Source organism: Crassostrea angulata, chromosome 10, assembly GCF_025612915.1.
Source record: "Crassostrea angulata isolate pt1a10 chromosome 10, ASM2561291v2, whole genome shotgun sequence".
Lineage (NCBI taxonomy): Eukaryota > Metazoa > Mollusca > Bivalvia > Ostreida > Ostreidae > Magallana > Magallana angulata.
This window is the reverse complement of record NC_069120.1, coordinates 26,464,755-26,477,356: the sequence shown is the minus strand read 5'-3', so window position 1 is coordinate 26,477,356 and position 12,602 is coordinate 26,464,755. Positions and strand designations below refer to the sequence as shown.

The following is a 12,602-nucleotide window of genomic DNA, read 5'->3' as shown; positions in this document are numbered from 1 at the left end:
AATACTATTTTAAACTTGCATGGTTGATTTCACTTTATAAATGAATTGAAAAGGTAGCTTCAGATACAAAGCCTGATCTCCATTATCAAGGATGCTAAAAAAACCCTCCCACGTCACTCAAACATAAAAAAATAATAATAAATAATAGTATATTCTACCCCTTTTAGTTATAATTTAACGGGTGAACGTTTTGACTAAAACAACGGAATGAAGTCATCTACTTACGACAGAGACAACGATGAAAAAGATGGAGCAAATAGTGCTGTTCTCTTCAAGGAGGCCTGGTGGTACAGTCACTGTCAAGATAACAACCTGAATGGTGAATATGGAACTGATTCTGCACGTGGTATCATCAGGCACCAATAACATGGGTATCAAATCTCGTTAGTTAGAACTCAAATGTTGGTGAGAAGGAAAAGAGGGCACAAATTTTAGATTCAGTAACGATTTCCATCTGAGATAATATACATAACTCACAGTGCAGATTCAGTAAGATCCCGTAAAAAGTTGTAAATAAATTTACAACTTTGCTTTGCAGGGTATAAAGACATTGTTTGCACTATAAATAGAAATTAGACATGTTTTGTTAGGAGCAAAACAGTGTATTTTTATGATATGATTTTATTTGAATGAATCCATTGTTGTTGAAATTAAATTAAATGGATATTTCAAACAATTATTATGAATACTATTGTTTTAGCTTACATGCATGGGCTTGGAATTTTAAGAGCAAGATTTAGCCAATGTCTCTCTTGTTGTTTAACTTTTCATCCTCTGTTTCAAAATCTTTACCAATTTCAATTAAACTTGTCACAAAGCATCCTTGGTAAAGGACAGTCAAATTTATTGAAATGTTGACCAAGCCATCCTAAGCTTTCAGGGGCCCGGAAAAATGTGTAAGAAAGAAAAAAGAAGTAGCATTTGAAAAAAAAACTTCTCAGAACCAAAAAACCAATGTAATCATGTGTCACACATGTTCACATTTGATTTTTTGATTCATACATGTAGTACTATCGGACCGTGAATTTTTTAAATATAATTTTTTTTCGCATTCGAAAAAATTATCTTTAAAAATGCCCAGTTTATAATGAAATATCTTTCACATATCGTTTTCTCACGTATAAATGATACAAATTTATGAAAAATATTTGCAAATTTGATCATATTCCGATTGAGAAAAAATGATACCGATCGGACTGTTTTAAAAATCTGAAATATCACCAAACAACTGCGTTGTATTCTGAGAAATTAATGAGGATCAAAAGATCAATAAATGAACACACTATTTTAAAGCTAAAAAAAAAAATGAAATTTTTGCAATAATTGTGATATATTTCAACTTTTTTTATTTTGATCGTGAACAGTTGAATGTAGCTCCATACACCACTTTTTTGATGATTATTTGATCTGAATCTTAAAAAAAAAGTTTTTAAAGGCGCGATTAAAGAAATACAAGAACGATTGAACATTGTAAAAAAAACCAGATGCGTGATAGAAGCGTTGACCCCCGCCTCTCAGTATTCTACATGGATTAATTGAATGACTTAAATTGACGGAAAATGCAGATGGACAGTGACTTTGAATATATCTATAATGAGCACTATTAAAGTAAAGGTACTATGACAAACATATGATAAATATTGGTGTTATTGTGTTTAATACATTTGTATTTTTAAAAATCATACAATACGTATTATAACGTATTGACACACCATATAAAGCGAATATATTTACTTATATTGGCCTATAATGAAATATGTATGTATTTATCATTCCAAAACAATATGCAGGAAATTTTCTTCAACGCAGAAATTAATAAGTCGGTGTTTGGGCCTTGGGACATAGGAAACATAACTCTTTTCTGAGGAACTTTCATATCAAATAAAATTTCAAATAATTTGTGTTAATTTAATTTGACCTTATAAAATTTTTAAATCATTTTTTTTTTAAATACATTATCTTACAACATCAGTCCGCTTTTTCAGGTGATGTGTCAACAGAGTAAGAAGATATGAAAATAATATGTTTTAAAGAAATACTTTTCAATAGAAATATTTCTGAATATTATGAAGTGTTATTTTTTTCTGTGCCTGAAGGAAATATTCATCATCTAACAATCAATTCTTTTTTATAATGTAATAATAGTTATCTTTTAAAAATTATTTTACAAATATACGAAAAAACATTAAAAAATGCTTTTAAAATATCTATAGTATCACTAACATGTTTTTAATATTTGATAAGGATATGTTTTGTGGTCTTCTTTTGAAAATTGATATGAACTGTGGGTGTATAGAACCACTTTAATTACAATCTAGTTCGAATTTTAGATTTTCAAATTTTTCTTGAATTTCACAATTTCATGTCAATATCTTGTTGAAATATGATTTTATAGCAGTGTTAATTGCAAGTGGCAGTCGACTTGTGAATTTTAAGAAAACATTCTTTGTTGAAAATTTCTAAGCTATAGCAAAAAGATCCTTTTTCGGTGCCGTTTTCATGTAGAAAATAACAATTTGCTTTTTGCCGTAATATTTAATCATTGATGAATGCTTCTGATTTGGATGCACGCTTAACTTAAAAATTAGCATATATTTTAAACAATTAAGGATTGCCTATAGACCACCTGAATCCGGAGAAATTGCAGGTAATAGCTGATCTCACTTACTATAAGAAATCCTTGAAATTTGCATACAGTTTTCCTTTTTTAAGTACCAACCTAATGCTGTACAAACTTTTAATTTTTCACAGAATTTTTCCAAATGTTTAATGCGTCTTTCGTCTTTTCCACACGTTTGTACACGGTTAAGCTGACGGTAAACAATGGGTGTGACATGAATGCCCATTCTCGGTTAATTGTATAAAATCAAGAATGTCTGCTGACCCCTACTATGTTGTAAAGCTTTGTGCTTTTTATATATACTAAATTCAGCGCTAAAACTTGTTGATTCTTATGGTTAAAATATCAATTGCAATAGATGATGCAAGATAAAAAATTATAATTCTTAAAGGGACATGGTGACGCACAAACCCATGATTCAGCAAACATTGAATTTTCACACGATTTCCACATATTTTATATATCATATGAAAAGATGAACTTTTGAAAAATTACGGTGTTCCAAAGTAAATATATCAAATTAAAAAGAGAAAAATAGAATTACGCATAAACATTGTGTTTTCCTTCCGCTTCATAGCCACGAAAGCGAAGGGGAATGTATATACTGCAGCGTGGCATACATAATGAGCAAGAAGCCTCTCATTGAAACATGATGATTGTCTTCAAGAACTATATATTTATTAAGATGCATTCTCTATTAATGCATATTTCTCACCACAGACATCGAATAGCATCAATTCAAATTCTTTTTTCAGTGTGTCAATCCGATTGTAACTATTTTAAAACAGAACTCTCAATCACGTGACACTGAACCAATGTCCAAAACAACTCGGTTTGTTTACATGTGCATTTTCCGGATGAGTGTAAATGACCTGTAAAATGACATATGATGCGTGAAACCTTCCGTATGATGAAAGTTTGAGTAGCTCTTTTTATTTCCGTGGTCATAATCAAAAGGTATAATATCTATTTTGAGTCACCGTGCCACTTTAACTTGAATCTTTATTTTTTCACTTTTTATCGGCGGCCGTAAGTGCACTTGTTCTTTAAACTAATTTCCCCTTCTTGTACTCTTCATAGAGTTCTAGGGCGAAAAATTCTAGTCGCACTATGTGAAATTAACAATTAGAGCTACTTGCAATACAAAACTAAATGATATGTTTTAAATTCTAAGATACCATAAGCATACTATCATTTTAGTTCATTCAAGAAATGTTAATGCCTCTTTGAAGGTTAGTATGCAAAGTCACGTTTTATCCCATCCAATTAAAATTTAAGAACTGATCAAATTAAAGTGTAGTGCAACCTACACAAGTTTGGATTTTTTTTCCTGGTATGGATTTTATTAAATTTGAGAAAACGGTAGGACAAAAATAACAAAATCAATTGAAAAAGATCGCGCGTTCTTTGAGTACTCAAACATGCTTTTTTGCATCTGTTGAAATTTTAATAATAATTACCCTTAGTTAGGAGCAATACAAACAGCGTTATGGAAAATAAGCAACTTTCCAATAATTGTGAAAATAAAAAAATGAAAAAAAGAAGTTTTCTCGGAATCAGACAGCTGTTGTGTTCGTTAACGTTGTTTACAAATGCATTTTCCATTGTCACGTTATCGTAATTATAAGGCAAGGATGAAATTGTTTGCTTGCGTCTATTGAAATTTTATAAGATATTTGTCTTTGTTTAAGGTATAGATACCTGTTTAAATTGGATTCATATCTTTTTAAAGAACATCAAATGATCATGAAATAATACACTGAATGTGGTTACTTTTCTTTGCTATTTCTTTCTGAAAAAAAAAATACGTTTTGCAGTTCCATTATATCAGTCGCACATTAAACTAAATTTTTCGATGCTTCTAACCTTTTTTCAGAGTTTGATTGTCTTTAAATTGTAAAAAAAAAAATTCCACACATGTAAAGTCATTTAATGTGCAGTGCTTTTAAGTATAATATTAGTATATGCTTCATATATGCTTTTTTACAGTTTTCATACAGAATTATTTTCATCCTATAGTCAACACCACAGTTTATATAGATCCTGACAATAACCCTCACTTGGCATGAATTAATTCATAAAACTAATGACGACTTACTTAAAAGATCGCATTCTATCATTACCACCCATGATAATATATAATAAACAAATTTAGGACGCATTGCTTGTATAAACTTAACGAATGGCATTCAAACATGTAATACCACACGATACTTTATTTTCTGCAACGAAATTTAAACAAGATATATTCTTAACGTTTAAAGATATTCGGAAAAAGAATTACAGTTCAAATGATAGTTTTTTTCTCGTCCAGATCAGTATTGTCAGCCCTTCTGACATATTTTCTTTCCCTTGCACAAATATAGCTTATGTTTGAAAACAGTAACCATGTATTTTATATATATCAAAGGTAGCAGTAGTCCGAATTTTCTCTTTGCCCAGGCGTTGTCATGATAGCTCGCTGCACTCGATATTATCAAGCTGCAACACCATTTATCAAAAATGGAAGTTGAAAAGATTAAAAATAATATTATAACCTTTGAAATCATTATTGACTTAAAATTAAACTGTTGGAATTTATTTCCGTAAATTTTTTGCATCTGAGAAATGTTTAAGATTAATAACTAATAAAATAAAAAATACACTTAATTTTTTTTTGTCTATGGTTGCAAATTTCAGATTTTTTTTAGTGAAATTTCATCTATAACTGAAAATTGCAAGATCGATACATTTAAAAATTTTCGGCTAAAAAAATGAACAGGGTACAGTTTTAGTCATAGTGTGCCCTGTTTTAAAGTAATTTAAAAAATATCACAAAGAAGTGAAATGTAACATTTATTTAACGTTACACAAAAACCCACAAATCCAGAATCTATATATAGTTACATTGTTAGACTTTTACAAGGGTAATTGTGATGTCATAAACAGTACATTTTCCTGTATTTTTCTTGAAGCTGAGTAGAAGACACCAATTTTTCAGTGTTTTTTTTTAAATAAAAATCTATGTCCGCAGCCGTTTTTAATCATTTTTACTAAATTTTAGAAACATGAAAAAATTATGAAGTCATTCTTTTTTTTTTTTTTAGAATGAAATAGAAGTGTATAACTTGGTACTTTGTATACACACATGTTGAAGATAGTTTATGTTTATTTTCATGTAATTATGACAACATTTGAACTTTAGGGCAACTGTTGAAAGAAACTGTACCTTCTTCTAACAACCAAATATTTACTTACTAAGAAGATTGATTAAAGTTATGAATATAAAATGAGAAGTGCTGAAGCTTCAGGTTCACTGTAAATTGCTTACTGGGGGATGCCTTAAGATTAAATTTCTTATCATGAAAGCGGTTTTTCAAAGCTTTATCTTATTTTTATTCCTTTCTGAAATAGTTTTTGGACAGGAACAGGTTCATGGCTTTTTTAGGTTCATAGAGTATTTTAATGAACCGCAGATTTCCTCCGTAATTAACGAAATTCATAATAAATCAAGGCGTGAATGCTCTTCAGAATGTTTAAAAGACGAAAACTGCTATTTTTTCGACTTCTGCAAAACCGGTAGTTCTATCTCGTGTTATTTCTACAACAACAACCTTGTCAACACTTCCGGTGTTCAAAATGGAATGTGCAAACGCTATGAATTAGTAAGTACTCTTTATTCCTCTACTGAATTTCTTAATCGAGGGTTGTGCAATATACAGAATAACCATATTAATGGCGAAGAACAAACTAGTTCTAAAAAATATTAATTTTTCACGGGTATTACCATGTTAAACATGTATTTTTTTTGTTGGGGATCTATATCAGGAAGAAAAATCTTTTTTCTTTTGTTTTAATCTTTAAACTAGATTTTTAGCTGTTTCTATAAATTGATTCATTGTCACACGGAATCAATTTATATGAAAAAACAATTTAAGAAAAAATGCCAAATGGTTGCAGAAAGGGAAATACTTTAAATTAAACAAAGAACAAGCACAAAGTAAAACGAGCATTGACAAATTGCTGCATGTTTGAGGAATTTGTTTCCATTACATGAGTAAATACTTCGCAGAAAGAGTGGCAATCTGCTCACTTGCACCTATTCTAAGAGACCGGTCTCCAAGAAGATATTCTTACAACTCACTTAATGACAAGTAAAGCCCGATATTTTACCACATCCATTAACCATTGGTCTATTTATTTCACAATTTTGATACATACGTGATTCGTATTCTACCTAATGCTGTTTATTTGTAGTTGGTAAAAATCATCATGGGCATCCTCTGACGGAAATACGCCGTAATATGTTTATTAGAATATAAACTCAAAAATTGAATTCGAATCGGAAAAAGGTATACAAAATCTAATGTAAGGTATTGAGTAATTATCCCACTTTTTTTAAAGAAACAAACATGTGATATTGGACACACCTTTCCCTGCCGATGCCCAACAAATATGGGAGACGAACGATGCAATTACAAATATGGCATGCTGATGACTCTTTAAGCATTATTCTGTCAAGAAAATTGACGTTTCAAACAATGTTAAAACTTGCGATTCGTTTAGATTGTAGTGGGAATTTGGTTGACAGGAATACGCCTTCATACAGTTTTTATAGAACGTTTCCAAACAGCGTAGTAAAGGAGATGAGTTGCGAAATGGAAATAGACAACGGGGGTTGGATAGTAAGTACAAACCTTTTAAAGGTTCCTAAATTAACGATTTTAGGTAAAATGTTTTAAGATTATTATTTCATTCTCGATAGATACCGTGACTCGTGAAATTGTCAAACCCAACAGAATAGCAATTTACTTTTCACTTGTTGTGACTAATTGTTAACTCACATATCTTTGCTTTTGTTGTTGTTGTTTGTTTAAAATGCTGTGTGCATGATAGAGGATACTCTATCAAGTCATCTTACCCATGTGTTTTAGCCACAATGATGTTGCCCTCTCCAATTATTTTTTTCTGACGTCGCCCTCCTCCAATATAGAGAGGGGAGCTACACCATTGTGTATCATCTGCCGACTTTAATACATGGTTGTATATTGTTTAATTAAAAATAAAATTTGGTGTTATGAAATAGTCATAACACCAAATTTTATTTTTAAATAAACATTTGTGGGAAGACAAAAAACTGTTGTTTTGCGTAACTCTATTAATTTTCTCTTTGTTACTAAACTTTTTAAAGATTTATACCTTTGCCTTAAGTTTTTCAATTAACTCCTTTTTGCAATATATTTATCTACCAATGATGTTGGAATTCTAAAATTGACCCTTTGTCAAACTAACTTTTTTAATGCACCTATTTCTAGGATATTTTTTTAAAGCCCCGTTCACATTGGTGCACGAGCAGAAGTGCGATCGAACAATTCAAATTTTAATCGTAAACTGTTGCCGAAATAATCGCATATGAAAAAGTAATCGAACGAAATTTGCACGATCAAAAGCGACCGTTGTGCAATGCAAACGCATTAAATCTTGCTATATATCTTGCGTCTAAATGGGACTATTGTACAATAAAAGCGAGTGTTGTAAGATAATGCGATAAGATCGCGCGAGTGATCCGGTGATCGAACGATTCAACGTGCATCAATGCTATCGAACGTGTGATCATGCGTTCCATGGTACGAATGCTCGTGCGAGTTAGAGGGGTGTATATACCGCCCGTTCCCGACGCTCTTCAGTAGACATAGTTGAAAGTGAGAGGAGATGCCGCCCAAGAAGAAACAGAGATGCAGCAGCATTTATGATAAATTGTGATCTGAAACAGAGATGTTAATAGAGGGTTTATACACTAATGGCAAAGCATAGCGAATTGAAGCAGCTGATAAATCTTGCAATGATAGTAAAACGTTGCAAGTTGATATGCGACACGTTGAGCAACAGTCTAAGGGTCGCAAAACACAGGCATATACAGCAGCAATTCATCTAACGACCTTTAAAACTCATGCGTCACTCTTTCGAGTACTCAAAACGTTGTAAAATGTTCTTACTTATGTTTGTGTTATGCACTTTGATAATTTTGATCGTATTCGGTCGCGTCTGAATAGTGTGCATGTTCACTATTTTGAGGAGACTTGATGCGACCACTGAAACGCATGCAACGAAAGCGAGAGCTCGTGTGAAGCTAAATAATTCCGACTGCAAAATTTGTAAAGTGCTCGTGCGCTAAATGTGAGAGGGGGCTTAATTAAGCTGTGTGAGTACCTTTGTCCAACATAAATAATGCAAACAAAAAGATAATGTCGATAAAGGATGGGTGTATTACAGTGGAGTATTAATTACTTAAATTAAGGTATGCAGGCTAAAATGAATAATTAACCAACTATTGTTTTCAAAAGTGTAAAATTTGATATCAAGGCATGGCTACTACATTAAATCAAAACTGCAGAATAATAAAAACATAAGTTAAATCTCTTATGGGGGGGGGTTGTGTTTTTCTTTGTTTTGTTTTATTGTTCAACTGTCTTCATTAAGAGTGCCAAATTCAATGTTTCAGAATTCAGTAAAAAAATATTTGGATTTATAACATGAATTTGTCTTTAGTGCCGAATAACGAGAACATCTCTGATATTCGAAATATTAAAGAGAAACTTAAGCAACTGTTTAATGTTTCATTTTGCCAATGTCTTTAGGTGGCCAACATTAGTTTTCATTGCAAATGCTTTTGTGTATTCCTGTTAAATACCGAGTACAGTACTTACATCTTTTTAGGTATTGTTTTACACTGTTTATAACATTGAACACACTTTCCAAAATAGAGATATTCTTTTTTTAATTTATGTTTTTTTTTTTATCATTTTTTCAGTCATTTGGTGGTTAAACGTCGTCAATCATGTGCTTTTATGCCGTCATGATAAAATGAAGCTTTATAATAGCGCTTAATACAAATTGACATAAAAGAAAAAGTAAAAAATGTTCGCCGTGGAAACTTAAATGTTTTCTAAATTATTTTTAATCCATTGGACTAATCTATGTTTGTAATACTTTATATAAATAGCAACAGTTTTGCATTTTGATATCATTCGATGTCCTCTTATAAATACCAGAAGTTAAAATTGAGTATTTCTTACTCATAAGGTTGGAACTGATCCACAGTAGTACTTATCATATATTACAATTCGAGGAAAAAAATTTTGAAACTATATCGTAACAGAGACGAACATTTTTACATCATTATACAAGACGATTAAATGTATCACATTTCAAAGGCTTGTGCATATTAGAGCTGATGACATTTGAGCAAAATATTATTTTTAAAAACTTGCATAGATATCAAAATAGAACGTTTTTAAATATGACACATAATTAAAGCTTTACTTCGATGTAAATATCCAATTCTTAAGTTTACCCAATATTAATTTTAAATAAGGTGTTCCAGCGTCGTGTGGATGGGACTACAGATTTCTACAGAGGATGGACTGAATACGAGTACGGGTTTGGAGATCTAGCCAACAATTTCTATATGGGTAGCTAACTATTTTTTAATTGAAACTCTTTTACTATTGTCACTTATCTTAATATGATCGTTTGAATATACATCATCATAATAAATATCAAAAAAAAATAGGGAACTATTACCTTCACGAAATTGTAAAATCGGGGGATTACGAGCTTCGAGTTGAGTTGGAGGATCAGGCTGGAGAAAGGGCGTACGCTGGCTACACGAACTTCATGATTGGAGGACCCTCCACATCTTACACGTTAGGAGTATCAGGCTTCTTTGGAAACGCAGGTATTGAAAGGGGCGAAACTAGCTAAACTGATTACCAAAAGAAACTAGAATGCATATCTCAATAATAGTAATAGCAATATACAGTGTTTCAGAAAATTTTAGTTTTATTGAAATATTTCAAAATTGGAAATATTTAATTGAATCTTTATTAATGTTGAAACTGATAGAAAAGCAATTGATTTCAATTTAATTAAACCAATTATCATGCAGTTGATCAATAACCTTTAGAAATATTTTACTTTTTTACAATTTATTTTACCCCATTTTTGCTTTAAACTATAAAGTGTTGAGGTAGGATGATCACACTTGAATCACAGGTTATTTATGACATAAGAAATAGTTTCCAAGACTCAGGTGACTGATTCTTTTGTCGCAGTCTGTCATATATTTTGAACAAGGTTAAATGCACTGTTTAAAAATTACACAGGTTTTCACACAACTTTATTCAATTACAAAAGCCATGGTCAACGCTTGAATATAAGAAAAATCTTCTTCTCATAAACATTGTAACTCTTTAAACTCTTTAAAACAGAGCGAATTTATTTTCTTCATGTGTTGTTCGTAGCAAGCAAAAGATTCTTAATTTGTTTCCCCAAATTATTGTAAAATGTAACCTACTAGGATCAAATCATTATTATTCAACAGGTGACAGTCTTGACCATCACAACGGAATGAAGTTCACTACTTACGACAGAGACAACGATGATCAATCGGGGTCAAATTGTGCTGTTAGCTTCAAAGGCGCCTGGTGGCACAGGTTCTGTTTTTATAGCGATCTGAATGGTCAATATGGAATTGATAGTGCTAGTGGTATCATTTGGTTTCACTGGCGTGGCTATCAGCATTCTTTAGTTAGAGCTCAAATGATGGTGAGGAGGAAAATAAAACACCAGCACTAATTCAGTCACCATTTCTCTTTATCAAAAGAAATAAATAAAAGAGCAGATGCTGGAATAAATTATATGAACTATTATTTCTTATAAATGTTAGAAAATATCTATGTCTAATTTTTGGTTCGCAAAAAAGGGAAGAAATCTAGTAAATTTAAAGTAGACAACTTGTAGTTTGTCAGTGACTTTAAATTTGCAACTATTATATTTTATGTATTAATGTATTGTCTACGTAAACCGTTTTTATTGCAATTAAATGATTAATATATGATTATATTAATCAGTATATATTCATCAGTATGTACTCAACAGAACCAAATAAAAAAAAAAGCAAAAAAAAAAAAAAAACAAAAAAAAAAAAAAACCAAACCAAAAAAAACCCCACCGAAAATCTAACAATAATTCATGCGGTAATTCAAAACACAATCCCATACAATACCAGAAGTTCCGAGTTCATTTGGGAACTGCGCATATAACATAAAGAAAATGAAATACAAAAAAGGCCAGTTTTACACGCATAAACAGATGGAGCTCTTACACAATATCCAACTTGCCCAACTTTGACAACTTGTCTGATACGGAAAATATCAGAATGCTTACAGATACTGAATGCGTTGGGATGATGTTAAGAAAACTGGTTCACGAACGCCAAAATAAAACAAAAACCTCAAAAATGATTTTTTTTAAGCAGGATTAATCAAAATTTGTCTATTTTGCTCATTCCGTCTTTAAAATGATTAAATTCTTCTCAGAGCATTGATAACATGACTGTAACTCTAATGAGACGATTACCGATCCTGATCAATCCCTCGATTGATAATGACATATATGGGACGGAATTAGATGGCGAATGGTTTTAATTCCATCACCGTTGGAAGATACTGGTCTTTAGTGTTATCTTGAGAAACGGTAAAGAGGTTGAAAAATGTAAAAAAAAAGAAAAAAAGAAAGAAAAAAAGTTAAACGTAGTAGTTGCATAACCATTGTAAATTTTTGTCATAACGTTGTAGATTCTAGTTAGCGAAAAAAGACGTAATTGCAATATAAACTCTTGAGTGGCGAAATAAGAGACTGCGATTATGAAATATCAAGTATTTACTGTCACACAAAACAATCAATAGTTGTTGCAATTCACGGGGTATTAATGTGATATGATAATTTCTCCTATGATGAATCCTTGGAAACCCCTCCTGTAGCTTGTTAGGTCCTTAATGAATCCCCCCTCCGACCGATGAAACCGGACAGGGGGTGGATCATAGTTTTTTTTATCGCGGTTTGTCATGCAGTCATTCTGTTCCCTCATTGTTTTCCGGACTTTTTTTCTTTATGGTATGGTATTAAATCAAACTTTCTATGTAATTTTATACTGATGCTT

At 31.4% G+C, this 12,602-nt stretch overlaps 1 protein-coding gene across 1 annotated transcript; it reads left to right on the top strand.

Moving 5' to 3' along the window:
- The first annotated feature begins 5,961 nt into the window (after positions 1–5,961).
- Positions 5,962–11,236, top strand: LOC128167837 (fibrinogen-like protein A). The gene is made up of 6 exons (XM_052833765.1): positions 5,962–6,264; positions 7,004–7,085; positions 7,166–7,284; positions 9,975–10,071; positions 10,173–10,337; positions 10,983–11,236. The coding sequence occupies exons 1-6, from the start codon at positions 5,962–5,964 to the stop codon at positions 11,234–11,236; spliced, it is 1,020 nt and encodes a 339-aa protein (XP_052689725.1).
- The last annotated feature ends 1,366 nt before the right edge of the window (positions 11,237–12,602 follow it).

Coding starts and splice junctions, on each gene's coding strand:
- LOC128167837 (XM_052833765.1), top strand. CDS start 5,962: ATGAAAGCGGTTTTTCAAAGCTTTATCTTATTTTTATTCCTTTCTGAA. Junction 6,265..7,003: donor TGTGCAAACGCTATGAATTA/GTAAGTACTCTT, acceptor CTTTTTTTAAAG/AAACAAACATGTGATATTGG. Junction 7,285..9,974: donor TAGACAACGGGGGTTGGATA/GTAAGTACAAAC, acceptor ATTTTAAATAAG/GTGTTCCAGCGTCGTGTGGA.